This window comes from Botryllus schlosseri, chromosome 15 (genome assembly GCF_051294905.1).
Source record: "Botryllus schlosseri isolate E-star chromosome 15, Bs_hap1, whole genome shotgun sequence".
In the NCBI taxonomy this organism is placed as follows: domain Eukaryota; kingdom Metazoa; phylum Chordata; class Ascidiacea; order Stolidobranchia; family Styelidae; genus Botryllus; species Botryllus schlosseri.
This window is the reverse complement of record NC_137250.1, coordinates 18,775,976-18,802,858: the sequence shown is the minus strand read 5'-3', so window position 1 is coordinate 18,802,858 and position 26,883 is coordinate 18,775,976. Positions and strand designations below refer to the sequence as shown.

General features: G+C 41.6%; 2 protein-coding genes, 1 long non-coding RNA gene and 1 other non-coding gene across 15 annotated transcripts in view; 3 read left to right on the top strand and 1 right to left on the bottom strand.

Moving 5' to 3' along the window:
- The window catches only part of LOC145456779 (uncharacterized), a 329,933-nt gene that overhangs the window by 11,250 nt on the left and 291,800 nt on the right, over positions 1-26,883 (bottom strand). The window lies entirely within an intron of this gene.
- The window catches only part of LOC145456745 (protein diaphanous homolog 2-like), a 233,324-nt gene that overhangs the window by 26,793 nt on the left and 179,648 nt on the right, over positions 1-26,883 (top strand). The window lies entirely within an intron of this gene.
- Positions 180-25,088, top strand: LOC145456742 (uncharacterized). Of its 4 annotated transcripts, none has more exons than XM_080334847.1 (18): positions 180-719; positions 6,540-6,656; positions 7,955-8,057; positions 8,125-8,230; positions 9,667-9,769; positions 9,831-9,876; positions 10,353-10,457; positions 10,933-11,140; positions 11,226-11,302; positions 13,779-13,920; positions 15,199-15,397; positions 15,934-16,042; positions 17,101-17,277; positions 17,457-17,642; positions 19,070-19,193; positions 20,165-21,269; positions 21,949-22,422; positions 23,165-25,088. In XM_080334847.1, the coding sequence occupies exons 1-18, from the start codon at positions 646-648 to the stop codon at positions 24,576-24,578; spliced, it is 4,869 nt and encodes a 1,622-aa protein (XP_080190973.1). In that variant the 5' UTR covers positions 180-645; the 3' UTR covers positions 24,579-25,088. The 4 variants fall into 4 exon arrangements, with proteins under 4 accessions (XP_080190973.1, XP_080190972.1, XP_080190974.1 ...); XM_080334846.1 differs by having other exon boundaries at positions 181-719; positions 11,196-11,302; XM_080334848.1 differs by lacking the exon at positions 180-719 and adding an exon at positions 3,437-3,584 and having other exon boundaries at positions 11,196-11,302.
- On the top strand, positions 16,332-16,404 carry Trnam-cau (transfer RNA methionine (anticodon CAU)). The gene has a single exon. It is a non-coding gene; the product is annotated as a tRNA-Met (tRNA).

Sequence of the window (26,883 nt, the reverse complement as noted above, 5' to 3'; positions counted from 1 at the left end):
GGAGCTAGCTAATCTTAGTGATTTTCTCTCACGTTCAATGTACTCGTACTGTATAGGTATTGGAACAAGAGCGACATCGCAAGAGTGGTGATTACGCAGATGAGGTCGTCGTGACAAGAGGCGTGAGATTCGTTTTGGTCAACCAAGCGAAGCAGCCAAGATTTCGACCCAATACCCCGGAGAGGTTTTATAAACCAGTCAGAGGCGAAATAAAATTCCTTCCTTCAGTGAACATTATGTTGGCATCGATTCAGAGCATAAATGAGCTTTCACACCGAACAGAGCGAAGCGAAAATAAGAATCACACGCAGCAGTCAGATGTAGCTGTATTCTGAAAGACTAACGCACAGAAACAAGCTCAGTGACACGACATAGGGTGAAGTATGCTTGTTATAAACTGTCAATCGGGTGCAGTTGCCTGAGTCGCCAGGATATTAGCCGAAAGCTACGTATAGTAATTCCTTCGAATAAATGTCTCTTCTTAAAAGGTTTCTCCGACAGAGTAGAAACGCTACGCATAATACTATGTAGCTATCAACTAGAGGAGCATTGATATGGTGGATGTAATATTCCTTGAATCATCTGATCGATAACGAACCAACGATACAGTTAAAGACCAGCGTTCAATTTTGGCGGAATGAAAATATGAACGGCTCAAAGAGATTACCAGTCGGCTGGGAGGCTCGGCTGGGATTGAATGGACGAATCTATTACTACAGGTGTGACATATGTAGTATATCATCATAGGATTGCGCACGCCAGAACTTCGTTTGAGTATTGTTTACGACACACAAGTGCGTGTATGTAGAAATGGAATGGTAACTGATATCGATTTCTCGATGAAGTACTTGACTCATCCTCTCTAGGCCAAATGTCTCGTTCAGAAACGATGACACAGTAGTAACGTAAACCCCAATTAAGGCAACATCAAACTCTGCTCCGTTATAAGTATCATAAACTAGTATGCTGGGTAACGAGTAGACTCGGAAATTGTCTTTGATATACTTCAAAGTCGGCCTATTATTCGCTCTGCTTGACTGTGAACTTCCTGGTCATTCTCGAGTCCATTAATTCCACGCATTGTCGTTACCGTTGAATTGTCGTCCGAAATCGTCCGATAACGTTATGATGTACATTCATATAAAAGCATGATCAATTGTATTTATCGATGATCGTGATCTGGTAAATATAGTATTATCACATTGCGCTATAAAGTAATGTGGGACCAGCTTTCCCAGACTTCTATTCGTCAGTGCTAGATCTCAGAATTGCGAGATCTGTTTTAGTTATTTTTATACTTAATCTCAGGATAACAGATGGTACTACAGATAAGCGCGATTTCGAATTTATATCCCGGGAGTGAGACACATGCAATGGCATGGGGCCACGGATGGACAAATACACTATTGCAAAGTTTCAAATTCCGAGACCTCAGCTTTGTGAAGTGACGTCCTCCGTCTTGGTTACGTCGCCATGTATCCGCGTTTTACCTCGCTGTTGAAATTTTTTATCCTATCTAAACTTATCACGGACACGCCGAGAATAATATCGTGAGAATGATATGCGAGCTGTGCGTATTTTAAGCGGACACGTAAAAACAAGTTGTATTTATAGTAGCCATTGGTTGTGCCGAGGACATGTATATTGTACAACCTACCCTTAATATTTTTTAATGTGCAGTTTGCGTGTGCAACTGTGCATGTGCAGTACGGACAGAATACTGTGTGTCTGGTTTAATATATCCTAGTTCCAGAATAAAACAGATCTATTTGTCGGCTTCCTTTGGTTTCCTAATTGATATTTGGGTGTTCCTTCGGTATTCAGTAATCACTCATACGGTTAGCGTATAAACATGGACCTTGCTTGAGATATAGAATTTTACAGTGGATTTGATAGTCTTTATGTCATACAAGTTCTCAATGTTTCTGTTTTAAATCGCTTGATCAGCGCTAAATTACAGAATATGGGGTATATGACTCCTTAAAATTCCCTAACGATTTGACATTCTTACAACAGACCTTCATTGTGTATCACCACGCCGCACAACTAATACCCTCGTCTGTCATCACTCTATGTAATACCCAAGAGTGCGTATATTGTATAACTTGACTATCAGGTCATATGGTGTTACGGCATTCGATGATTGCAATGTATGTTCGTTTTAGTAAACAGTTTAGAATGCGTTCGCCGAAATTCAAATGATATAAAAACCTAAACGTTTGTTGTACTAATCAACTAACAGGACTTTGGCCAGTGTGGAAATTTATAATCAGCAAATTATTTCAGGAATGGAGTATCGGCAGAATATATTATGAGATGAATGTTGATTATTACGTCACAATTTTAAAAACCAAAAATAATAGGGGCAAGAGCTGATTTCCTCCTAAGTCACGTCTATAATTGAAATCTTTTCAATAATAATGTATTTTAACTGTTTAGGTCGTAATATAACATAGGCCTCTTCACTATCGCCAAAAAGAATCGCATTATTTTCATGTCATATCTTATATGCATTGCTATTTTCAACTACAACCTCTTGAGAATGGTTTCCCGTATGTTGCTGGTTACGTAGAATAAAAAGCAAAAGTATCGATGAAATATTCATTACGCTATAGCAAAGGCGATATAGGCCTATACCCTTGCGTTAGTATGTTATTAATGTTCGAGGTCATCGTTTTAATCAAGCCAATCTTAATGTGTACGTTGCTTTCTGCAAAATATGGTTTTCCTCGTGATTTTACAGTTACATCGGTGTGGATTGTCGTTTCGAAATGGATCTTCGCGCACCGTAACGTTCGCATATTTCAATCTACATAATGAGTGGATTAGTGAGCCATGTTTTGAGCAATGAATACACCGTACACTCTGTACAGTTTACGAACCACTTAAAACTGGCTTCGTTGAAGTATCCCAAGACACGCACAATACAATGAACGTTGATCATTTCGTTAAACACCGCTATAATTATGACGCTTCGACATGAAGCGGCTTCGCAAATTGTTGCGATGGGTGCGGTGCAGCGTTATAAACTGATTTCGCGGACGGGTAATACAGGCATATGACACGACGAACCATTTTTGACCACTTACCGTGGCATGTCATGAAAAGCAAAGACGGCAATGAGATCTTCATACATGTATTGTTTCATTTCTCTGGGTAATGACTGAGTGGCAATTACTCACATATTCCAGTCCTTCAAAATTGCGGTATCTGTTTTCAGTGTTCCAGATGTGTAGGTTTATTATTTATTTTGAGGTTTATTTGTAGGTTTATGAAATATAGCTTTATGAGGAAACGTGACTGTGGTATAACCCTATTCAACTGGGAGTGTAGCCTATTATTTGTAATGAAACTTCAAGCATATTGCATATCGCTGAAACGTTGTCGTCTTTGTTGAAATTGCACCAACTTCTTGGATGTTATTGTTATTACTTATATATCCTAACCGGGAGCACAATATCGTGTGTGGACGCTGGACAGGGACATGTTATGCACTTGGCGAAAGATGTTTCATTTTATGCAACTTTTAGTGAGCACTATAGTGAAGCTTAACTTGGGAGAGTGGAATCTCGTCAAGTTGTAAGGTAATTTGTCTTAGATATTAGGGGCTCGGTATATTGCTTTTGGTGTAATATATTTCCCTTTCTCGGGACAAGAATTGTAGTATAACGACGTACATTTCCATCCTGTCGAATAATATATAATAATATAACGAAACAGTAATATAATAGAACATTTTAATAACATGTAATAATAGGCTAAGCGGGAGCCCACAGATATTCATATCTGCCCCCCATAGGATGGTTGCGTACTCCAGCTTCAGAAAGTTATCAAGGTTACGAAACACGGCGTTCGTTTGGTAACTTTAAGCATTGACTATTATGCCAAATATAAAAGTTGCGCTAAGGTAAAATAACGCTAAACCGTTTTCAAACAGACTCGCGGCGTCTCAGTTATAAAATTCCGTCGAGCGTGAAAGCATTTTCAACAATTCACCTCTTTGGTTGGTCCTTGCTACATGCAGCTGCTTTTGAGATGATTTGCCGGTTTCGGGGTAATCACTGAAGGATCGCGAGATCAACAGATCGCTAATTAAAATGGATATGACATTAAGATTTGAAGTGGCAACCCTGTTTAGCGCTTTTGCCCTTTCTCGGTGTTTATAGTGGCATGACGTAACGCAATGGCTATTCACATGCACAATTAAAAACAATGGCCGTTTCGATCGAATGACTTCGTCTACGACAGTGCGGATCTGTAGTTCAGTGGCGTTCGTTCGTGCATGAAAATTGCTTGAAAGCAAAACGGATTTCCGTCTCATTATTCTCAAGATCGATTTACCCTATAGGTGCGATGCACCACTTGCTTGAGGTGTGTTTTGGTTGGGTAGTTTCGAAAACACGTATATTCGCGTTGGATCCCACAAAATATTCAGACAGACAGCGCGTTTATGGTTATCGTTATATTAGATTGATAGCTACAATATTGACCGTGCTGCTATACTGCAAGCACTTCCACTTTCGATGAGGGTTTCGCATAATCTCCTATATATCCAAACTTGCAGTCTGCATTTGTCGGTAAATCTCGATTTCAAGGCTCTGCTTTAACCTCCTAAGTGGAACAAGATTCAAACGCCACTATTCCAGCAGTGTACGGCCTTTTGTAAATGATTTTAGACAATGGCAGGTAGATAACATCCATTGATTACATCCATAGAAAAGCGTTGCTTATGTGTGGTTTTGTCTTGCAACTATCCGATAGCAACACGGTATTGGGGATTCCCTGCACAGAGACGCCGGGGAGTGCTATAGCCAGGGGCCAAAGTTTTCAGCAAGCTACAAGAAGTTGCGTTTATAATATTAGACGGACAACAGGACAGTGGTAGTATCATCTATTATTACTTAGCGAGTTTCTACGACCCACTGTTATCACGCTCCTGTTACGAATTTCCGTGATATGTTGCAATTAATCCTTGATGTATATTATCACATATAGTTGAAGGCGGAGAATATACAATCGTGCGCCGCGTATCGAATATCAACAACGAATCGATTATTATTCGATTTTAACAAAGTGTACTTATTATCGGGAAAATGTGGCGAAGATATGTAACTTATTGGGTGACTGAAACGGCTCGGAAATATTATTTGGCAAAGTAGCAGTGTTCGAGTAGTGCCAGCGAGCGGTAATCTGTAGCTTAAATTGTGCGATGTCCACTGTACTATATCCAATTGTCCAGTTGTCCAATGGGATGAAGTGCGATTAGACTTGTTACCATCCATATTGAGTTTAATTGATGTATACAGAGTGAAAGTTAGTGGCGAAGGTGCCGAGAATGACCATTCCGTTTGAAGAATACGATGCGTGCAATACAAACATGAAAGGGATTCAGGGATGACCGAAGGAACAGCTAAGAACAATATCACACTACAATATAAAATAGGACACTGCGGAAATGATATACAGTGAAATATAACCCATTTAGTGTTTAAGAATTCCGAGCGTTAAAATTCCGTCTTCAGCATTTTTCCGACAACTGAGTGCATGGCAGTTTTGTGAATTTTGATTTTCGTGAAAGTATGTCATTAGACTATAGAGTATAGACTATGAACTATAGAAGGATGGAAAATGAATTTGATTTGATGATTGGATTTGCACCATATCGAGAATGCGCTTGAAAAATTGCTTGCGCCTTATAACATAGTGTTGGAAAAGCTGTCTGTTCAGGGCACCAGCCAGAGAAATCACTTTCTGAACGTATCAGCGTTGTTCGAGGACTTTTTTTCATTTGGTAGCCTATGTGCTTTATTTGCTCAATACGATATGTGTACATGTGGATGTTTCATATTTCAAGCCCCGTGTAACTTGATGCTGGTATCATAGAGCACTCCTGAATCAAGGACAATAAAGATACCGCTCAGAGAATGTTATTAGTACAGCAGAGTTAGAACCATACTTTCTTCCTATAATGCTGTTGCTGTATGTCTGTGTAATAGCTCTAAAAACAAGGGATCTGGGAACTATTTTTGCAGAAATGATACAACAGAATTTATCGCTCATCAGCTACAGAGGAATTACTGACTATGAGAATATAGTTTCGATTATAGCCCAACTCAAGATAACTTCGATTTTGCCTTGGATAGCGGGTAAAAAAACACATGGCAAATGCTTTGCTTCGCTGCAGTTGGTTTATTGGTTTTCGCACGAATGGTGTACAGTACATATATTTAATGTGTTATGTGTATATCATAAGCCGTCTGGCCAGCGTTGTGACACCTTTATAACGAGATATTCGGGATGTGTATACTTGATACTGGAAATTTAATTTTCGCTTGAAAATAGCCGTAAAGGCTAAGGTATCATTCTATCCCATCCATTTCTTTCAATAATTGATAAGATTCACATGCAGAATATCGAACGACATTATCCGTTATCAATGCACTTTCTCGGTTCTATTAAACCGAAACTATATAGGATGCAACAGAAGCTTACTCCGTGCAATGACACTGTTCAAACCCATACCTTTATTTTTCCTTCAGTAAGCGGAGTCAAATAGTTCAAATCTTACCGCCGCCTGAGACTTGGAGATGTAAACACTGCCTTCCGTACGGCTGGGAAATGGCTGTCGACTACGACAACAGAAATTATTACATCAAGTGAGATATACGTACTTTTCTGTAGCATTGGGGATTTTATAAATAGACAAAGCATGAAAATTTACACCGTAAACATCGGAAAGGCGCTGCGTTGCTTCCGCGTGGATGCTCAAAATTATTCATCCGAATACATATATCTTTCTTCGAACTCGGCATCGTTACAAAGTCACGCCGCAATCCCGATAACGGCGGCACATTATTGGAGATTACAGCTGCTTTATTTTATTACCAGGTAGCTTTGTAAGCAAGTCTTGTATAATCCCTTGTATCGGAATGCAAAAGTGCCTAGCGCACTTCGAGCGAATAGCATTCAGCGGAATTTCATCGTAGTACTTGTTCATGCGTGTATGTCGGGCTTGATTGTATGCAAAACGCTTTAGTTAGAACATTGGGAGAAAGGGCGTTCAATCCGTTCATGCATCGCACATATGCATTGTAAGACAGGAAAAAGTGAGTTATTTTGAGATTGTGTTCTATAAAATAAACGATAGCGGTGCATACCCGAAATAATACGCACGTATTTATAGTTGGCCTACAATGTCTATCAAGGGTCGCCAACCTTTTTGAAAACAAGAGATACTTCTTGGGCACTGATTAATGCGAACGGCCACCAGTTACTCTCACCGTTTACCCGTGGTTGGTTGAATCTCTTTGCTTTGAGAATCAGAGCACTGGACAGGGTTCCCGCTCCGGGAAGCGGCCTCGAACTGTTACGCCTAATAACTTACTGGATCCCAATTTTCATTTCTTCTTTGGGAATATGATATTATATTCATATTGAAATAATCCAGAAAATTTTCGGCTGGCACTCGTCTGGGGTAATCGTCAGCAACTATAGTAGAGAATAGAAACGAATATTGTATATCAAACAATCGTATCACCAAATGTGAGGTCACCGGCGTGAAATTTCGTATAATTGAGGCGAAGAGATCGCTTAAGCTAATGTGTTATTTTCAGATGATATACACGGACTCGTTTTGTTGGCGCAAATTAGGTCGGTGTATTTTTATATAAAGTGTGAACGGCCGCTGTATCTGCGTCTTCTAGATAGTTTTTTCGCAGAAACAGAATTACCCATTAAAAATGTTTGCCAGTGGCAGAATTTATGGACTTTGCCTGTTCCGATTGTTGATATGCCATTATATTTCCAATTCTCCGCTAGTTGCTAATGAATACCTCTGACGAGTGTCGAAAATGTTTGGTTTATTTCAATATGAATATATCTGCATCCTGGACCAAATCCGTCATCCTGGTGCACAGCTATTACCACTGTTACCAGGTTACTAATATCCTTCCAGCCACCTTACGCAAACAGTCAGTTACGAGGATCCAAGAACGGAAGACGATCAAGCCACGTCTGCTTTCCATCTGTCTCCGAGTGCTGCATCACCTGATCTCTTGGTAAATGATTATGGTTTTAGTAGGTTCAATCGTGACAGCTATGTTCAATACTTCATTTCTATTCCAGATGAGCCCGCAGCCAAGAGAGTACACAATCGAACGCGATTCTGAGATGGGATTCGGGTTTATTGCCGGAAGTGAAAAGCCTGTTGTCATCAGATCGGTTACCGCAGGTATTCAAAATACGTTCCAGTATTTATAATTGTCTGACATTGGTATCGGCCAAAATGTCAGTTAATATCGGCCTCTACTAAATCCGGAATACATTACTTCGTTAGCTTGTTTGCTGATGCCAATAGAGCAACAAATCAACGTTGAAGTCATATCAGAAGTCATGGTACCTTCATCATAAACTTCAATATCGGTTATGATATATCCACCTAATGAACACGTTACATTGGTCAATAAAACCTTTGCGTAATTACTAGTCATCAAAGAGATATCGGTGCCTGTATCAGAGATGAGCGGATTTGGAATTTTTATGTCCTAATCCAATCCAAATCCGAAACTTCAAATCCATATCCAAAACCTAATCCATAACTTCTTCATTTTATAGTCCATGTCCAATCCTAATCCGATTCCAACTTGAAATTGAGAAAAAATGCTAATTTATGCAAGGGAGGGATTGGAAAATTTACTTTGACAACCAACGATTCTCTTGATTTAAGATAACTTAGCATAGGGCTGCACCTCTCATGTTCATTTGCACCGAGTGAACCATAGTGTAGTGTACTATAAGTACATCAATAACCAGAGGAGGTCAAAGTAGTCACCGTCGCTACTCAAGTAGAAGTAGAAGTAACGGCGGAATTTCTACTCAAGTAGAAGTAGGAGTGGTGATTCACAAGTAAGTAAGTAAGTAGGTATTCTACGCTTATTTTTGCCTACAAAACTGAAAACTGTCAAGTAGAAGTAGAAGTAGTCTGAAATCATAACTACTTAAAAAGTAGTGTGAGTAGGAAAAATCTACTTCAAGTACTTCAAAAAGTAGAAGTACTTCGTTACTGACCACCTCTGTCAATAACTGATCTGAATAAAGTTTGTCGCCATTCGCCACACGACATATTTATTCTCCCAGAAAATCGGTAAATCCAATCCAAATCCTAATCCGTTCAGAAAAAAATCTCTAATCCAAATCCAATCCAAATCCGACAAAATTTCACAAATCCTGTTTTTTCAAAACCTAATCCTAATCCATGCTCATCTCTGGCCTGTATGTCCGTTTTCGTTTTGATGAGCCGGAAAGTTGGATAGCGATAGAGAATGCTATTCATTATTCCTACTACGAACGTCGAAATTATTTTCGCTATAGGTCGTGATGAGAAGGGATAATATTATCGGAGGTCCGCGGTAGAAAAATGGAATTGTTCACGTGACTCTTGCCATATTTCCGTTTGCTTTATCATATCAGGTGTGTGTTGACATGGGTATCAGGCTATTGAATGCGTAATTCTCGAAAGCATCACTATGTCGTAAACGCGATCTGTTTCGATACCAATCTCTCGTCTAATAGGCCCCAATGGTGTTTACGTTTCGGTGAATTTACTAAAGAATCATTTTACGAAATGTGGTGAAGGGCCTGCAATGTATATATTTCCTGTGGTAACAGGGGGACCGTCAGAAGGCAAGCTTCTTCCGGACGATGAGATTCTGAAAATCGGCAGCGAAAACGTATTGTACGCTCATAAGGACCGCGTAATAGAGCTCATTAGGTATGGCATTGGATTGATCATCAATAACACAAGGATTAGGAATGCGTATTCGTTATTACAGACAGGAATCGCAACAGGTTTCGATGACAGTCCTCCAGCCGACGAGAGTAAGTATACACACTACACAGTTACACACACACAGTGTAGGCGATACGGAATTTTTGTTATGATAATAATAAATAGGAGTATAGGACGCATAGTTATCAGCCGTCAAGAATTATTGCTACTCGTCATGCCTGACTCGACGTTCGCAAATGGTAAAGTTGCGAAGTGGTGAAAAGATGGTATCGTTACTGCAGCATACTGGACGGTAAAATTCAAACTAACGCGGTTTAAGAACTTCGATTCTCCGAATAAAATTCCAACTAGACATACGGATGAATGGTTATGGTTACATTTGGGAATGTTACGATAGCGTTGCGTCCTGACCATAGCGGTGCAGACTCAAGACGTGAAGATCAGCACTCATGCGTATACGGCGAAACGGAAAATTTCGTTACATCGTCTCTAATGAACCTCGGTGATAGTTGAAGCCCTTGAAGGTGTTCGGGTATACGTTGACTTATTTACAATCGATTTCCAGTCCGCCAGTTCATCATTCCGCAACCCAGCGAAAAAGACTTTCAGGACGTCCGATCGATTGAAGGTACGATTTGCGGACGACGTGATTGTCAACGGCCAGGAGCGCGTGAGTTTCTAGAATAATAGCAGAGCAGTGGAGTTGTTCGCTTTACCCCCGACTCCCGATATTTTCTATATACCAATTGCGATAACTTTAGATGCACCGACTCCGACATCCCTGCAAATATGCATTGTTACATTTTTAGTTATCACAGGCTAATTTCCATGTGAATCAACCTATATTTGTAATTTAACAAATGCTTGCAAAATGAAATTAAGTTTGTGAAGGTCCTCCTGCGCGAAAAACTTGTCAACTATACTATAACGGCACTAACATTGCAGAACATTTGGTTCGGGTTTGAAGTATAGTTGGAATCGGGGTCAGGGCATTTAAAAACACTCTGACTCCGGTTCCAGCCCCCAACTCCGACTGGTGTGTGACTCCGACTACACAACTAGAAAAATTAACGAAATTCCACTGCCCTGATGAGTATAGTATTGTCACATATCGCTCGAGCTACTCTGTCGTCCCTTGCTTGCAGTCCGAAGGCTCCAGCTCTCTTCTCATTTCTCCCGGTACCTGGAGGGTCGAGCTCGAAAACAAAGAAACCAAAGCATTCGAGTTACTGTCAGATCCAACCGCCGGCGATGTGGTGGCGACTTTGTGCCAACAAATGGGGTTTAGGGACCCCAATCTCTTCTCTCTCGTGCTGTGCCCTTCTGCGGAGGTCGACGAGACTTACGGTTCAGGTATGGAGCGGACTGCGCGATTTAAAGAAGTTGTAATTTTGTTGGTTTCGTGTAGACAAGAGCGTGAAATCTTCCTATTCATCAGTGACGTCAGATAGCGCTCCTATGACGAGTTCGTCCGAGGACTTGATCCTTGTTGCACCGTGGGAGTCTTTGGCCAAGGTACGTGTAAGGAACTCAAATGCGTTTTGGCCAATAATATGAAGATTGAGTGCATTTTGCATTTCCGGTTTCAAAATTTCACACAATCCATGTCCAGATCCTATTTACCCCCATGATTACATGCACAATTGCACATAGATGTGGTTAAGATACTTTGTCGTATTGTTGGAGTCCCATTATTTTACCGGGTTCGAGCCTCACTGTGTTTTGCAATCCAGCGGTTCTCAACCTTTCCAGCTCCTGGACCGGTAAAATTTTAAAACGAATCTCACGGGCCAGTGACCTTTCAAAGGTCAAAATCCACACAGAATATAATAACACTAAAAAGTTATACAATTCAAAACAAAGAATTGCAACCTAAATTTAATGAGGAATTCGCTGTTGTCATTTTGATATTTAACCTGCCATGTGTGGTTCTCGTTGTGAGCACTAAACAATATTTCTAAGCAGTTTATGACTTCGGCTTAAAGGGGCACTGCACTCAAAAAATGTTGTGGTCTCAAATTGAAGGGCAAAACAAAAACGCCGTTTTCTTCAGAACGCCACCGTAATGGAGCTGCAATTTATTGAAATTAATGGTCTTAGTTAACTAATACCTTAACTACGATACTCGCATACCAATAGTTACGACAACAGCAACATAAATGAAGAAAGGTTCTCAGTACGCGAAACATGCGGACAGTCTGCGATCATTATAGTCCACGCCAGTACATTACGACGAATGATAAACACAGAAAGGTAATCACACCAAAACTGTAGTCGGTACCAATTTAACACCAAACATACAACAGTTCTATTGAAATTCACCAGTAAGATTTTGACTGTTGGATTTCTTTTGCCAGAAATGCGACTTCGTTGTTTGCTACATCCCTGTTAAATTTTTATTTAAAAAGTCGTCTTAGCTTTCCCAAATTAATGGTCTTAAACAAGTTGCTGTTTACTTTAAAACAGTTTGGTACCACATTTGCAGCATTACGACTTAGGATTGTGAAGTAGGTCGATTCGAAAGTAGATCACGTGAGAAAGCGTTCTAAATTTCAAAATCAGTTAGAAATTTGATGTTTGATTCCTCTATTCAATGTGCGAGTCTCCAACGTCTTACAATTTGGAATTGACAATAATATTGAGATGTATTTGGCGGACCTACTGGAAAGTTGACACTATTCTAATCCCTAAGAGCACGGGGTGGGTAAATATTTTTCTCCGCGGGCCGAACTGAGAAGCAGAAAACACGTTGGCGGGCCGAGTCAAAAAATTTAGCCGTATTCTCCTGCGTATTAATTTTATTTCTAAATTGAAACAGTGAGGTACACTGATAATAAATGCTGCTGAGAGGATGTTGATATTATGGAATGAGAAAGTGGGAGTTAATTAATTAATTATTTACCGTCATATTTCGTAACAATGGTAAATATGATACATTTTGAACCCTCTTTAATACCCATATCCCCGTTTTGCTATCAAGACAATAAAATGTATATTTGTGAAACTGCAAATCTTATTGTCTTGGTCTTGGCGAATTAGCCGTGTTGTTGAGCGAAACTTGCAGTTCTTCTGAAATTCGCCCTCTCTTGACCGAGTGTATGTCTTCGTGTTTTGTCACAAGACTGACTAAATTTTTACTCCTTAAACACCAACTACTAAAAAGACGAGTTTAGCCTACTCCTGACACTAGCAGTAAACAAATATTTAGTGCTTCAAACCTTGTTTGAATTTCTGCTTTCGGCCTTGTTTTTGCCGGTTCATCCTTTATGGGTGATAATGACACTTAGGAATCGCGGGCATTGAATGACTTGTTTTACGAATTATAGGGATTTGGCAACAAAGAAGGTTTTGTGACTTCTTGTGACTTTATTGTTGCGGTATAATTTGCTACATTGACATTATTTTGAATTTGGACTACCCAACCGCATGCGAAGTAGGCCTACGTATAGGCTGCATAATCGCGGCATATTAATGAACAGCAGGCTTTAAAGTGAACGAATTTTCGGTTCAGCTTATGCAGCTATGGTCTTAGTCCACGCCAATGTTCCCTCCAAGCTGCGCACGTGCGCAGTGCTGACACGGTCTCTGCGCACAGAAAATCCAAGTTGCGCACAAAAAATCCAAAGTGATGACCTTTTTTTAGTCGTTACGCACTGCTGTCCAAGGGTCTGCGCGGTAAGTTGGTGGATGTGCGCAGACTCGTCAAAATTAGAGGGACATTGATCCACGCAGTAACATTAAAAAGTAGGTTTTATGTTTTCAATTCCAAGCGACTTTTCGCGGGCCGCGCAGAATAGCTTCGCGGGCTGCATGTGCCCCGAGGGCCGCACTTTGCCCAGGCCTGCTTAAGAACATCAAGCAACACATACTCCCACTCTGACTGAACAATATTCTCTTACTTGAACACCACAACAGCAACCCCACCGCAACGTATTTATGGGCTGGTTACTCAAGCAACTGTTGGCACTATAATGCTCATTTCCGCCAACAGGTCGCTGCTAATCCGTCTCTGCGTCAGCACTTTTGTTATTTGCGTCTCGAGTTCCTGCCAAAAGACCTTCACGTTCTGTCAAGAAATGATCCCGAAGCATTCCAGTATTTGTACATTCAATGCGTCAATGACGTTGTAACGGGTTCGTCTTCCGGTTTTTGTTCTAATTGCATCACGTGTTGAGATATCATATGCGACTTCAACACTGCAAAATGCGTTGAACTGCAATTGTTGCATTATGCTCAATGCTGAAGTCGCCATTTGATATTTCAGATGAGGCCCAGTGACATGACTGCAAACTATTTGCGCTAACGCACGGCCATTGGACGTAAATTCACATCTTCGATGCAATGCAATGCATTGTATTCCAGCCATTTCTAAATAGACCTCATAATCCACACATTTCGCATTGTCTTATAGCTCAATGTGGTTGATACTCGTAAGCAGGGGTTTCGACTTGACTCGAATCATTTAATTCTTGAGTCTCTTTGTGTATTAACTCGACTTTTACTTCTACTCGAGTCATAGCGAATGACTCGACCAAGTCACATGACTCGAGATACGAATTGATTCAAGTGATACATGTTGAAAGCCTTTCTCGATTATCGGGTCTTTTACCTGTTAAAAGTCAGAAAATGAGAATATTATAAATTTGAGGCCTTTTATATCACTCTTGTAAAATGGTGAGTGGATCATGACTTGAACGGACGTTATAACGGATGGACGACGGACGTGTTCGTGGTTAGCTGCGGTTTGCAATTACGGTATTTTAAATATCCAAGGTTGGGTTAATTTGTGCAGAGTAAGACGAAACGCATAGCTTTGAAGGTCCCACCGTCTGTAACGGGATTTAGAAGTAAATCAATAGACTTCAACGATGCTTTTGCGTGGGTGGTCGATATTTCCGTATACTTTACCCCGGTGGAAACTGGCGAACGTGCCAATTTGAAAGGATCATTGGCGTAGTAAATTGCTTACTTCTGAAATACCTATGAAAAAGGCCTTCTGGATATATCACAGGACTTTGTTTGTTGGGAAGTACAAGAGATAGTCACATTTTAAGTGTATGAGATGAGCATAACATTTCAAGCTACGCTTTACAACATTCATGTCCGTTGTGCACCCTCGGGAATAATGGGCGGTACGCAAATCTTCTGAAATGTTGAAAATTGTTGATGCGCTTCAATACGCATAGTGGCGCGGTCAATAATCGTAAATACAATTATGCAATCGAGTCTGGCGTGCGTTATGTCAAAGCTCGGAACCAACTTGATACTACTGTTTATGTAACGTCATGCTGTCGTAAGAAATATCCCAATTCTTCGATTAGTCGCGCCCCTGAAAAATCATGGCAACAAATGCCGTCACTTCAGACAGTGTTATAAACTCAAATATGCACACCGGCGTTTACGTTTTACAGGAGAGCGGTATAAAAGCGACCTATCCCGAGAAGACTACATCAAATTGGCTGCTCTGCAGATGCTGGAGCTCTTCTTTTGCACAGCGCCTGACACACCTCCCGATATGAGAATGTCTTCAGCCACTGCGGAAAGCCCGTTTCAGAGAAACTCATTCCGCTTTCAAGTACCTTCCAACAAGCTGACACTGAAATATTTCGAGTAAGGCCTACGTCCTGACAGTTACGGCTGGCAAAAATCGACTACCTGAGCGATTCCATATTGAGTATTTGACTCCGAATACCACTCCTTATAACGTTATAACAGAAAGATTGACTTGGAAACTTCAGATTTATGTGCGACCACAAATTTTAATAATGCTAGTTACACTACATTGAAGATAACTTCGTATTTTTCGCCATATCTATTTATTTTCTTTGTTTTAAGGTATTCATAGTGTTTGTCGTCAACTAATAGTCATTTACACCAGGCTAATTTTGTTCATTTTTTATTTTCCGTAGCTGCCGACTTGTAGAACGGCCCATTTCTATAGGCTCTTATAAGACACCGCTTACATGGAGGAGCCTAGGTAAACATCCAACACTTAGGTAGGAATTCTGTAGTCGACATCGGTCGGACTCGAACCCACAACCCATTATACCCATCATACCACTACGATATATCTCGCCACTTCCTGATGGCAGTTTACTCTAGTATTCGGCAAGATTTAACTTACTCTTCTGATTGCTGTGTCGCAGAAAAGAATATGGTATCAAAAAGTTCCTGCCGCCTTCCATTCTTGATGCAATGAAAAAAGACAGCACCGCTGCCAAATTGATCAAGAAGTCAATACAACAACATATGAAGGTGCGGTGTGTACGGAGTATTGGATAATGCAAGAACGTAATTCCGTGTAGAAGTCATCAACAAATAATACCTGTCAATGCTATCATCACTTTCTTTATAGAACGAGTAGCCTACATCCATTACCATGCAAATAATAAAAATGACAACTTCGAGTAATATTGATGAGGCAACTTTGTCTGTTGGATATGCGCTTAACATATCTACTGAAATGTTCCCCGTGCTGCGCGCGTGAATGTCTATAGATAACTAAGGTAAAGCGGTTTACCTTAGTTATCTATAGAATGTCGCGGCCTCGATGGCGCAGTAGGCAGCGCGTGAGTCTCATAATCTCAAGGTCGTGAGTTTGATCCTCACTCGGGGCATCTTTTTCCGCAATCTACAAACATCATGCTTCCTCCTAGCCTGGCTTTTGAACCACAGGGTCAATCGAAGTAGTAAGCTGACTACATTTAATTGCATAGCCAGCGAAATAGAATTCACAATTTTATTGCGAAAATTGGCTGCATATGTGATTAATCGGAGTATAGCGATCAATGATAATATAGTATATTCGACCAAGATAATTTCAGATATTTATTGTATATTTAGCACAACACTCGAACAACTATATATAGGAAAAACGATAATTTCTGTAATTGACAAAATACGATATGTCGAAAGGAGCGATTGTCTCATATCCATATTTACGGTATGAAAGACAATATGGTTTTAATTGATTACAATTAATCGCTATTTATTTTAGATGTAATCGATTATGCTATTACATATTACTTCCGTAATCCGTTTCATCGATCCATATTACAATTTAATAATAATATTATTAACGATAATTTTTGCATTATATCAAGATCATATGTGGTACATGCTGCAAGCCAACGGCGCTTTCCACCCTATTATAAGTTTTGAAGGCCATAATCACTGTTGACTTCGTTCCCATTTACTCCTCATCTTTGATGCTCATAATAATGCGATACGCAATTTCTCCCATTTGACGACACTATTGCATTATGCGAGAGCGCTTGCGCGAACTATTATTTATTGCGTTACACTTTTGGTAGATGACCTATTCCTCGTTCTTCAACGAACACCCGACTAGTCCGATGTCGCCGTCATCCCCAAACCTATTGATTGGCATGAATCCGGAAACCGGACTGTACCAAGCTCGGCTTCGGTATCTAAAAATACTCTCACCTCAGCACTTATTTGGAGGCAGATTTTTTTCAGTATCCATGCTGGTGAGTGTCGGTGTTAGTCAATTTAATGAATCGACTATGAAGCTTGCGTTGTATGTTGTATCTGTACTGTATGCATCTCTTTCGCTTGCCAAGCATTATTATCGCATTTAATCCATGGTTTATGTGTATTATGCGAAAATGTATCGTTATAAATCCGGATTAATAATCGTTTGTTGAAGGCTCTGATGGAATCCGATATCGCCATACTCGTTGGGCGTCATTACGGTATTAGCCAATTGATCAACGCTAAAACAAGGATGGTGTCTGTGCTCGCTGAGTTTCAACATGTGAAAGAACTAGAAGTGTCATCTTGCCGACCAGATTCCAGTACAACAAATGTGAAGATTCAATTCACCAGAAAGAAGGTGAACGAGAGTGGAACTATAATTTGAATAGGGATGAGCGACGAGACAGCATAGCGCTGTAACAGATTTTCAATGTAGATCAGGAGTGAACCGTACAACTTAATTAGCAGTATAGGGGCAAACGGATATGGCCCGACCCGTTGGCCTATTTTCCCGCTCCCTGTCTAGAAGGTTAAGTTGCACCGTATATATTGAAGTCCGTCTATCACCGAAATTGTCGGCCGTTTAAAACTGAAAATGTAGACCCCGATTTTCTGCTTTATTATGGTTCATGGACGTGCTTTAGCCCACGATGCGCTGGTGTTTATACAACCTACCAGACTGGAAAATATATTTGGTTATGGTATTAAGCGCTGACTTTCAAGCCTTTGCCCCCTTCCTGGTCTCGGTTGCGGATTTTATATTCCCGATAGATGCATAGTGGATTGGAGATATAGGAGACGTGATTCCACGTATTTCCGATTGTAATATATATCATGACGGCAAATATTTTTGTGGTCACCAACGCATTCGTAAAATATACTCCTCATCAGGAGTTTCCAATAGGTTGGTTTCAGAATTGGTTTCTTATCCCATTTTCGGTTATCTCTTGCGCCAACTAAATCTGAATAGCGTATGTTTATCGTTAAGTCTACGTTGGGACCCCTTGAATGGTGTGTATGTTTTTGCTTTGTGAGTTATGGCCTGCGTAAACATACCTATCGCTATTTAGTGTTTGAAACATTTGTTCTTCATAGGCCTATATCAGGGGCGGGCAACATGCGGCATGCGGGCCGGATCCGGCCCGCGACGTGATTTTGTGCGGCCCTCAGACTGTTTTCGGTCGTACATGATAATGTTGCGCGCGGCCACAGTCTGTCACAATTCTCCACTATACTTGCTTACTACGTAAGATTATTGTGGCTGTAGGTATTCTTTCCTTTTTCCGGACACAAATAGTAGTGATTGTTAGTTATCCTTTAGTTATTTGTTTTCTTTGTGTTCGGCATGTAGCCAGATTTTAAAGAACCTGTTCACAACTTTCATCGACCACAGATGTCTCATGACTTCAGCAGCGATTGAAGTAGGCTACATTACGTTAATAAATTCATTGAATACTGTTTTGGTCTCTATGCTTCAAACTTAAAGTCAACATTAAATACAAGTATAATCCTTTTGCAGGTGTATCAATACGCGTTTATTGTATCGATTCAGGAATCCGGCTCTCCAAGTACTTCATTTTCCCATATCCGGCCCGCCGACTGGAGAAGTTGCCCGCCCCTGGCCTATATTATGGTGGCGTCTTCCGTTAATCTCGTATATTACATCGACCAGAATTATTTTCGATGTCAGTGTAGCCCATGCTGTGCTGGTTCATTCGAATTTCCCTTCGAATATATTCTGTTGTATGTCAATGAAAAAATCGAGTGGTAACATTTCTGTTGCAGGACATTCATTTTACAATGGGACGTCAAGACGCACATAAGTTCGCGTTAATGGTTGCTGGATATTGTCGCGTTTACGGCAATACAAATATGGTCTTGACTTTGCCTTTAGTGGAAGCCACAATTGGTGAGTGTACTGTACAAGCAGATATATATATGTGTTTCTATTATGTTCACCGGATGTGTATAGCACCGAAATATTTACGAAAACGATTATGTTCATAGTGAACGCGGTTTTCGAATTACTTTTATTCACATTTAGCTCTCTTATGGTAAATATACCGTAAATTTGCTTCATTGTGAACATGGCTCTCTAGTGTTTCGAACCTACCGACTGGAGGTGTTACAGCTACGAGGTTGCGATTCGGGGTAGTTTCGTAACGCCAAGTCGATATAATATACTGCCTTTTGGAAAGAACAGATAGAGATAGATCACATTGTCTGTCTTTAGAAAGTCATCCAACCAAGAGATGGCTTGATGCAGGCACCAATAATCCCAATAAAGATCTGATTACAAGGGGATATCAAGTGAACCTTGTGGCTTGGTTTTGTTGAAACTATTATCACCGACCCTTCGATATTATGCATTATTCTCTCGAACTGGGATTGATGATGATCCCACATTAACAGCAGATATTAGCTTGAGTATGGATTTGGATTTTAAAAACGGACTTGAAGATGTTAGCCGGATTCGGATTTTCGATTTTTGCGAAGCTGGATTTATATTTCGACATTATAATTTTAACTTTTCATAGTGTTTGAATAACTTGAGTCACTGGACAACTCGACCTAGATTTGAACATGATACGAAATGAATGAAACATTATTGAATGCAAGCAAACGAACAAGCACTCCACTGTCTCCACTTGATTAAGTGGTCCGAGTCAAACTTACTCGTGTATACAATTCAGGGATATCTAGAACTAGATATCTAGTTCTAGATATCTCTGATACAATTCTACTAAATGTAGACCACCTCTTTACCACCGCCATCGTCACCATACGAATAATATAATTATCAGAACTCACGACGTACTGATTATTGCTTGTGGATAGTGCGGGCGTTTATATCACACTCACCGTTTGCACTCATTGCAGCCCCGACATATTTCGGACCACACACCGTCAAGCCTTCCAACTGGAACTATCCAAGACCGACCGATTTAGACACTGGCACTGAAGACCTGTCGCCACCGCCACCATTTTTCCACTGTGATTTTTCCGAACCTGTCACCCCGCGCTTACTGTCCCATAATACACCGGCACTTACGAATTTTGGTCTCAAAAGCGTTAACCACCGGCCTCCCACTCCTCCGCCAAGCTCCCCTTTACCGGACGAAGACGATGAAGATCAAGTATTCATGAGCAACCGCGTGGAAGATGCCGACACAAACAATAATGACTCTACGCTTATGGCCAAATCTAGCGGAAGACTAGTTCACGAAACGATCACAACCTCGCTTTCTAAAGAAAGAGACGTTTCGCATCTTCCATCACCCGAAACACGTGGTGGTGATCATGTGGGAAATTCTCTCACATGCGATTTTTGTGACGTAACAACAACATCGGAGAGTACCGGTGGCTTTGACGAACAAACGCAATCCACGGCCAATGCTATCACAGTGCGTGCTGACGTTAATTCGGAGAGTGTGCCCTCTACGCACATTTTGGAGGCACCATCACCGCCAGATTATCCTACGCCGAGAAGGAAGGATATTGCAGTAAAGCAGTCTTCTCGTCTCAATTCCACAAAGAATGGCTTCGCCGAAACAGATCCAGTACGCCCTGTAGAGACTGCTAACGGCGAGTCTGCAGTCGAAACTGAACCGTCTTTTACGAACGTGTCGGTACAAGAGGCTAATCATACGCTTCGCAATCCAGAACTGGAGCCTCTGGAAGATTTTGAAGACGTGAAAGACCCCGAGACCATAAAAAAGCTCCGCGAAGCCGCTGATCTGATGGAGTATTTCCGTCAACGAAATCGAGAAGTCTCCAGCGCCAGCAGTGGCGCAGATGGTGTCTCGGACTTGGCGGCGGGAAACAAGAGATTGCGGAGAGCGGAGAAGGCGGCGATCAAGAACAGAAAATCGTGGGCCGGGACCGACAATCTGCCGATGGCGGAAGATCCGGTTTTGATGTCGGTTTCGAATCCGGATCTCTCTTCCGTGCCCGGGCAAAAGAAACGCGAGCGCGGATTTTTCTGGTACGAATAATCAGCTGTATCGAACACGCGTATATTTACTTGAAGCTTAGTGACGATAGGATGCACTATTCACACTTCCATTAAGCTCAAATCAGTACAAGTAATGTATTGAGAAAAACAAGTGTGAAAAAATTTATTCTACTAGGTTCTACGTTCATATAGCTTGTGGTTACAATGCTTTCTATAGACAATCGTTCTTGTCCATAATCTTAGTAAATATGAATATTGATAATAATATAATAATAACAATGGAAACATGAATATTGATGTTTCAGCTATACATAAACATAAGAAATATTGTAACTAGGGATTAAAAGAATCAGCTGTGAAAACACTGATTTTGACTTGAGCGTTGTATTTGATAAGAATTGATAAAATCATAGCTCACTGGAAAGATGATTAATGCTGCCAAATCCTTGAGAACTGTTTCATTGCGACTTCTCTCAATTATTACAAAGCATTGTGTCCTCTTCTAAGCCCCCCCCCCCCCCCTATAGGCTACCTTACTCCAATCGAGCTGTGTCTGATTAGATCGTCCGTTCATCTTATCGCTATGCAGCTTAGTTCATCATTATCTTACAATTTGCGTTTTCGTATCTTCTGTATACTGCAGAACCGAGGCTAACTCATGAGTTCCCGTTCCTTTTGTAATTCAAATTATATTTCTTAACGCGTGTAGGAAATTCTTTGGGAACCGTCGGAAAAGGCCTGTATCAATGTACGATTCGAGGGGGTCGGCCTACGGACGCCGAAAACGCAGATTTCGCATGCCGCGTCTGCACCTAAAAAAGGCCTTCTCTCTGAAGCCCTCGCGAAAATCCAACCGGCAATCGGTCCTTCCCGACACAAGCAGCGACGAGCCAGTCGCTACATCCCGGTTTCGACTTTTCAGTTCCAGTAAACGGAAGTCACACGGCATGCTCGTTATATCCGAGCCGTGCGACGATGTACGCGGAGTCGACCTGCTGCCAAGCGGCAGGTACACCGTGGCGGGATCCATGTTTAACGGCGACTCCCGGGATCCGGAGGTGATCACTCTGCATTCCAAAGAGAATTCGATCGAAAATCTGACGGAGGTTGGCCTTTCCGAGGCCACCCGCCCGTCGGAGTCGACTTCTAAAGTGAGGATGCGCTCTACGGATGGATCGCTGAGGTAATTATCCGAATGTATATTGACATTAGGCTTAGTGACGCGAAATCAATTGTTTTCTATCACGCACGTTTTGGTTACAAGCTGACATGCAGAGGTCGCCAACACGCGACCCGTGGGGTCATATTTTGCGGCCCGCGACCTGATTTGAGATTTCGGAGAGATTTCAGTTTAACAAATATTGTTGTTGTTGTTTAATATAAGCTATTCTCCTGTGTCCAGCATCACTACCTGATAGTGCATCTGCGATGGTAATAGCATTCCATGGAGGAAGAATTTGTTGATATGAATGGGCTGGGCATATTGCCTTGACGCGCAATGGCCCAGACACTGCCAAGGCCGAGACGCTTGGAAAACGACTTGGGGCTTGCCCACAAGACCGAGCTTTACAAGGAGACAGTTTTCCAGCAAGTACCGTGTCCAGCTATCCCCGATATCGATGCTTTGGTCGCTAAAAGTGTAGTCAGGCATCGTGCGCAGCTCATAATAGTTCAAAATAGAATGATAAGTGATGATCATGATATTGTTTCTTGTATTGGAATTTCTTTAAAGTTTAATAAAATGTTATTTCTTTTGTGGTAACTACGCCCGTCACCCATGCTATAGAGCTCGGCGCTGTACTGACGTGAAGTTTTAAAAACGTGGTTATTAAACTGTGTGGCCTATATTTTTTCGATATTGAATTCATGCGCCCGCGGCCTCTTCGAAATTTGAATTACTGATTAAAACTAGTTGTATTTATCAGGGCGAAGAAGCGGCCTGTCAGTTTCTTCACATTTCAACAATCCGACGCGGAATCGGCAGACGATTCCCTGACCAACGGCACCAGAGTTCGTTCTGCCAGTACAGAACACCTCAGCCCGTGTGAATTGTCTCAAACCGAGTCCACTGAAGCAATCCACGAACTCATTCCAGTCGCCCGCGAGCCAGGGCTGCGCATTGTAAAACCGCCGAGACAAGCTATCTCCCTCCGGAATTCGACCGCTTCAGAAACTTCTACCGAACTGATCGTTGATAATGTTCCCGAACACTTGATGATCTCGCGGAATCCGGTCATACAAATAAAAAAGAGGCCATCCGCCAAACGTCCAGCCCCGGCTCCACCAGCTCCCCCATCTCAAATAACTAGACCCTCTCAAGTCTCAGATGACATTACAGTAGCTACAGTCAATCAGGAAAATGATACTGTCGATGACACCGAGCTTATTACTGATACTGTCGAAGATGCACAAATCACACATGCACAGTTAGCTACAACTACTGTCGATAGTGCAGAGCCGGCTGAAGATGAGCTATCAGAGGGTTTACAAAACGGCCTTGAAGATGACAGTCACTTTTCTGACCCGAAAAGTGACGATTCCGTGTCTCTCGTAACAGAAATCTTCTCGTATCTCAATTCTAACAGCGAACGTGAAGCCTCGTGTATTCCACAGTTACCAGATGACAACGCTCTAGAATCGAGCGATTCACAAAACGAGAAGTCGCTGCTATACGACGACAGTTATTCTATGCCTGGAGTAAAAGCTCACGCGATGAAAGTTAAAAGAATGGATGACTCACCTGACAAATCCACATCTACTGCGGAGCAGCAGGCACTTTTTGACATCCTACGCAGCGAGATGATAGCCGACAACTCGCGACTGACGCTTGGCGAGCCTGAAGACCAGGAAGGTTCTAGCGTCGACTCTGACGTCACAGACGATGATGATCGACAGGGCTCCTATGACGTCACTGTATCCGATGAGTCAGACGACGGGAAAAACGCGCCAACCGGCGATGATGTTATATTGAAAGGCTACGCGTCGACGGAAGGAAGTACAGCACGAGAAACGGAGAGCGGTTATAAAGTGTTTGAGAAGCGACAGAACATTCCCCGCAAGGCGGTCATCGCAGAATTACCAACAAGATTTGAAGGTCATGTCGCTTCAACAAGCGACAAAAACGCAAGGACTGACAGCAATACCAGCGACTTGAAAACAGGTCTTGAAACCGAGTTTAACAGCTCTTCCGCGGCGAAAACGAGTGGTAACGCGGTTAGAGTGTCATATTTTTCCTACGGAAATTTGGTGTCTCCTACGGGATTTGTTAAAGGCGTTACGGGCGCAAAACGCACCCCAATTTCTAGACCTCCTTTGCCACCGAAACCTGTATTTCACTAACATTCAACTGATTTCTTGTTATGTGAACATTCTTCTCGTCGTTTTGAGCATTTTGCATCTGTTGGCTCTCATGTGCTGCCCATTAGGTTGATTGGTAGTATTGGGTCTTTGTTATGCATGAAAATGAAAAGCTCCACTAGAAGGGTAGTGACTAGCCAGTGTGTAAATTTTGAGAGCGACAATTTTGTAACGACGCTGTAACGCCACGGGTTCATTGTGACGCAGAAAAAACTGTTGGCGTCACAAGGCTACGTTCGCTCCACTGGCTGCGCCCCTGAGCAGCGCGGCAATACCGCGAATGAAAGTAGGTATTGGTTTGCCAGTTTTTGAGTTCTTTCATCACGATCTTCAATAGCTGCTATCCTTGTTAAGTTTGAATTGCCTAAGGCCCGCAAGCCATATCTTTCTTTGGTCTTCATTAACTACTGGTAGTGTTATACTTTAACCTTCGGTACTTTGTTACTTTGTATTTGTAAATCATAGCGTTCATTAAAAGATTAACAAGAGCAACACTTATGAATTCGTCGTCAGGAGGCATAGTGTCGAGACGTTCGCTCGCAATATGGAAAAATCGCCCCAAACGCGTTACAAAGTCAGCTTTTTTCATTTTGTTAATCCAAGATACTCGAAATTGCTGGGTAGCTGCGTGCAGTGTGTAGCCTACTACTGTACATTGTACAGTGGATGACGGTCCACTCGACGCTTGGGAAATCATTAGCGAAGCTACTTCATCCGGAAAAACAAATAACACAACATGCTTATCAATGGATAACCCGGATCCCTCAACATCCAGATTATACATAGGCTCGTTTTTCGATACTGAAGCGCATCTATTGAGTCTATACACGAAGCAGTGACCATACACGCAGTCGGTTATAGATTACAGTGATCGATAAGCCAGGTCATGAAATACATCTTACCACTATACTAGCTATGTAATGTTCGTTATAACAGTGATCGACCAATGACCATCATGTCCAATGATATGATGGGCGTCCAACAGCCGATCAATGATAGGCAATACTCGGTGATCTTATAGCAGGGGCGATCTGATTGCAAACTATCTGTGCCTAAAGTAAGCGTCGCCTGCAGTTGGTAAGCCAAGGCTTTGGTTAGCAATACGTTCTTCATTTTGATGCGTTTTCAGCTCAAAACACCAAAAGATTTCAATCAAAATATATTAATGAGAATTGAAACACCTTGGTAAAGGCTAAGGACCAAAATTTAAAATAGGTTATGTTGAAAAAGGAAACCAGATCATTTCTCGACACGATCCATGTAAGCTAGTGTTTCTTCACGTCTCCACATTACCAATTTTGTCTTGAATGCGGACATGCCCTAATAGCCGCGAAGTACCTTCTTACAGAAGATCAGCGAAGCAATGGAGCGTTGCGTTCTCCTTTGAGATGACCGCGGTAGGCGTGCGCTATTCTGCCACAAGACGTGTTGTACCTATTGCGGGTGATGATGAGGAAAGAAATATGGTAAATTTCATTAGACACCGACCACAATCCAACTGATACGTTAAATTGGTAGTTTCTACGTCCGTCCTGTTTTTATATATGTTCAATATACCGAATTATCTGTAGAATCGATCGATTCGTCGCATACGTTGGTCCTCGAACCGCCTCAGTCAATCTCATAACGTAACCCACACGGAGGGCATTGACCCTGCTCTGACGCTATGATACATGATCGATCAGAGATTGTATGACTATTTTCATCCTGTAAAGAACACATAGAGGATGTCGAAACGACCATATGCGCTCCATGAATCACCTTCTAGTGATATTAATGACATTGACGCATGATTTTCGACCTCTTCAAGGCGTTCGCGTTCGGCTGACATTGAACTCGCGTCACATCACACTTTGATATGACAAAGTGAGGCTTAGCCTAATTTTGTTTGCGTTAATACAGTGTCGACTGAGTAGTCCCGTACCTGACAGTATGCCAACGCCTTCACGATCAGACGTTAATCGCAATTGAGGTGTCCTATCGCGTGGAGTCGAGTTTGAACAGGCCAAACACATTTGCAGTTGCTCATAGTGGCTGCATATTAAACTCAGCGGCGAAGTCTCTTCCCGGCCAATGTACAGTTGTACACCACCGTGTTTCGACATACTAGTGACATTTTCTCAATACCATGCATTGAAGGCCTTCTGACATGCCAAAAAAAGATTTTGCTAGCTCAGTTGGTTATGTCGACAGACTGCCTGTATGTTTTCAACTTCTAAAGAAATCGGAACACCGAATAACCCGTTTCGAATAAAAGTCACAAAAATGTTGCATATGAAATTTTCCG

Excerpts from the sequence above, each read along its gene's own strand:
- LOC145456742 (XM_080334846.1), top strand. The coding sequence starts at position 646 with ATGAACGGCTCAAAGAGATTACCAGTCGGCTGGGAGGCTCGGCTGGGA. Across the intron at positions 8,058-8,124 it reads CTGCATCACCTGATCTCTTG|ATGAGCCCGCAGCCAAGAGA; the intron begins GTAAATGATTAT and ends TTTCTATTCCAG. Across the intron at positions 22,423-23,164 it reads TCTACGGATGGATCGCTGAG|GGCGAAGAAGCGGCCTGTCA; the intron begins GTAATTATCCGA and ends TGTATTTATCAG.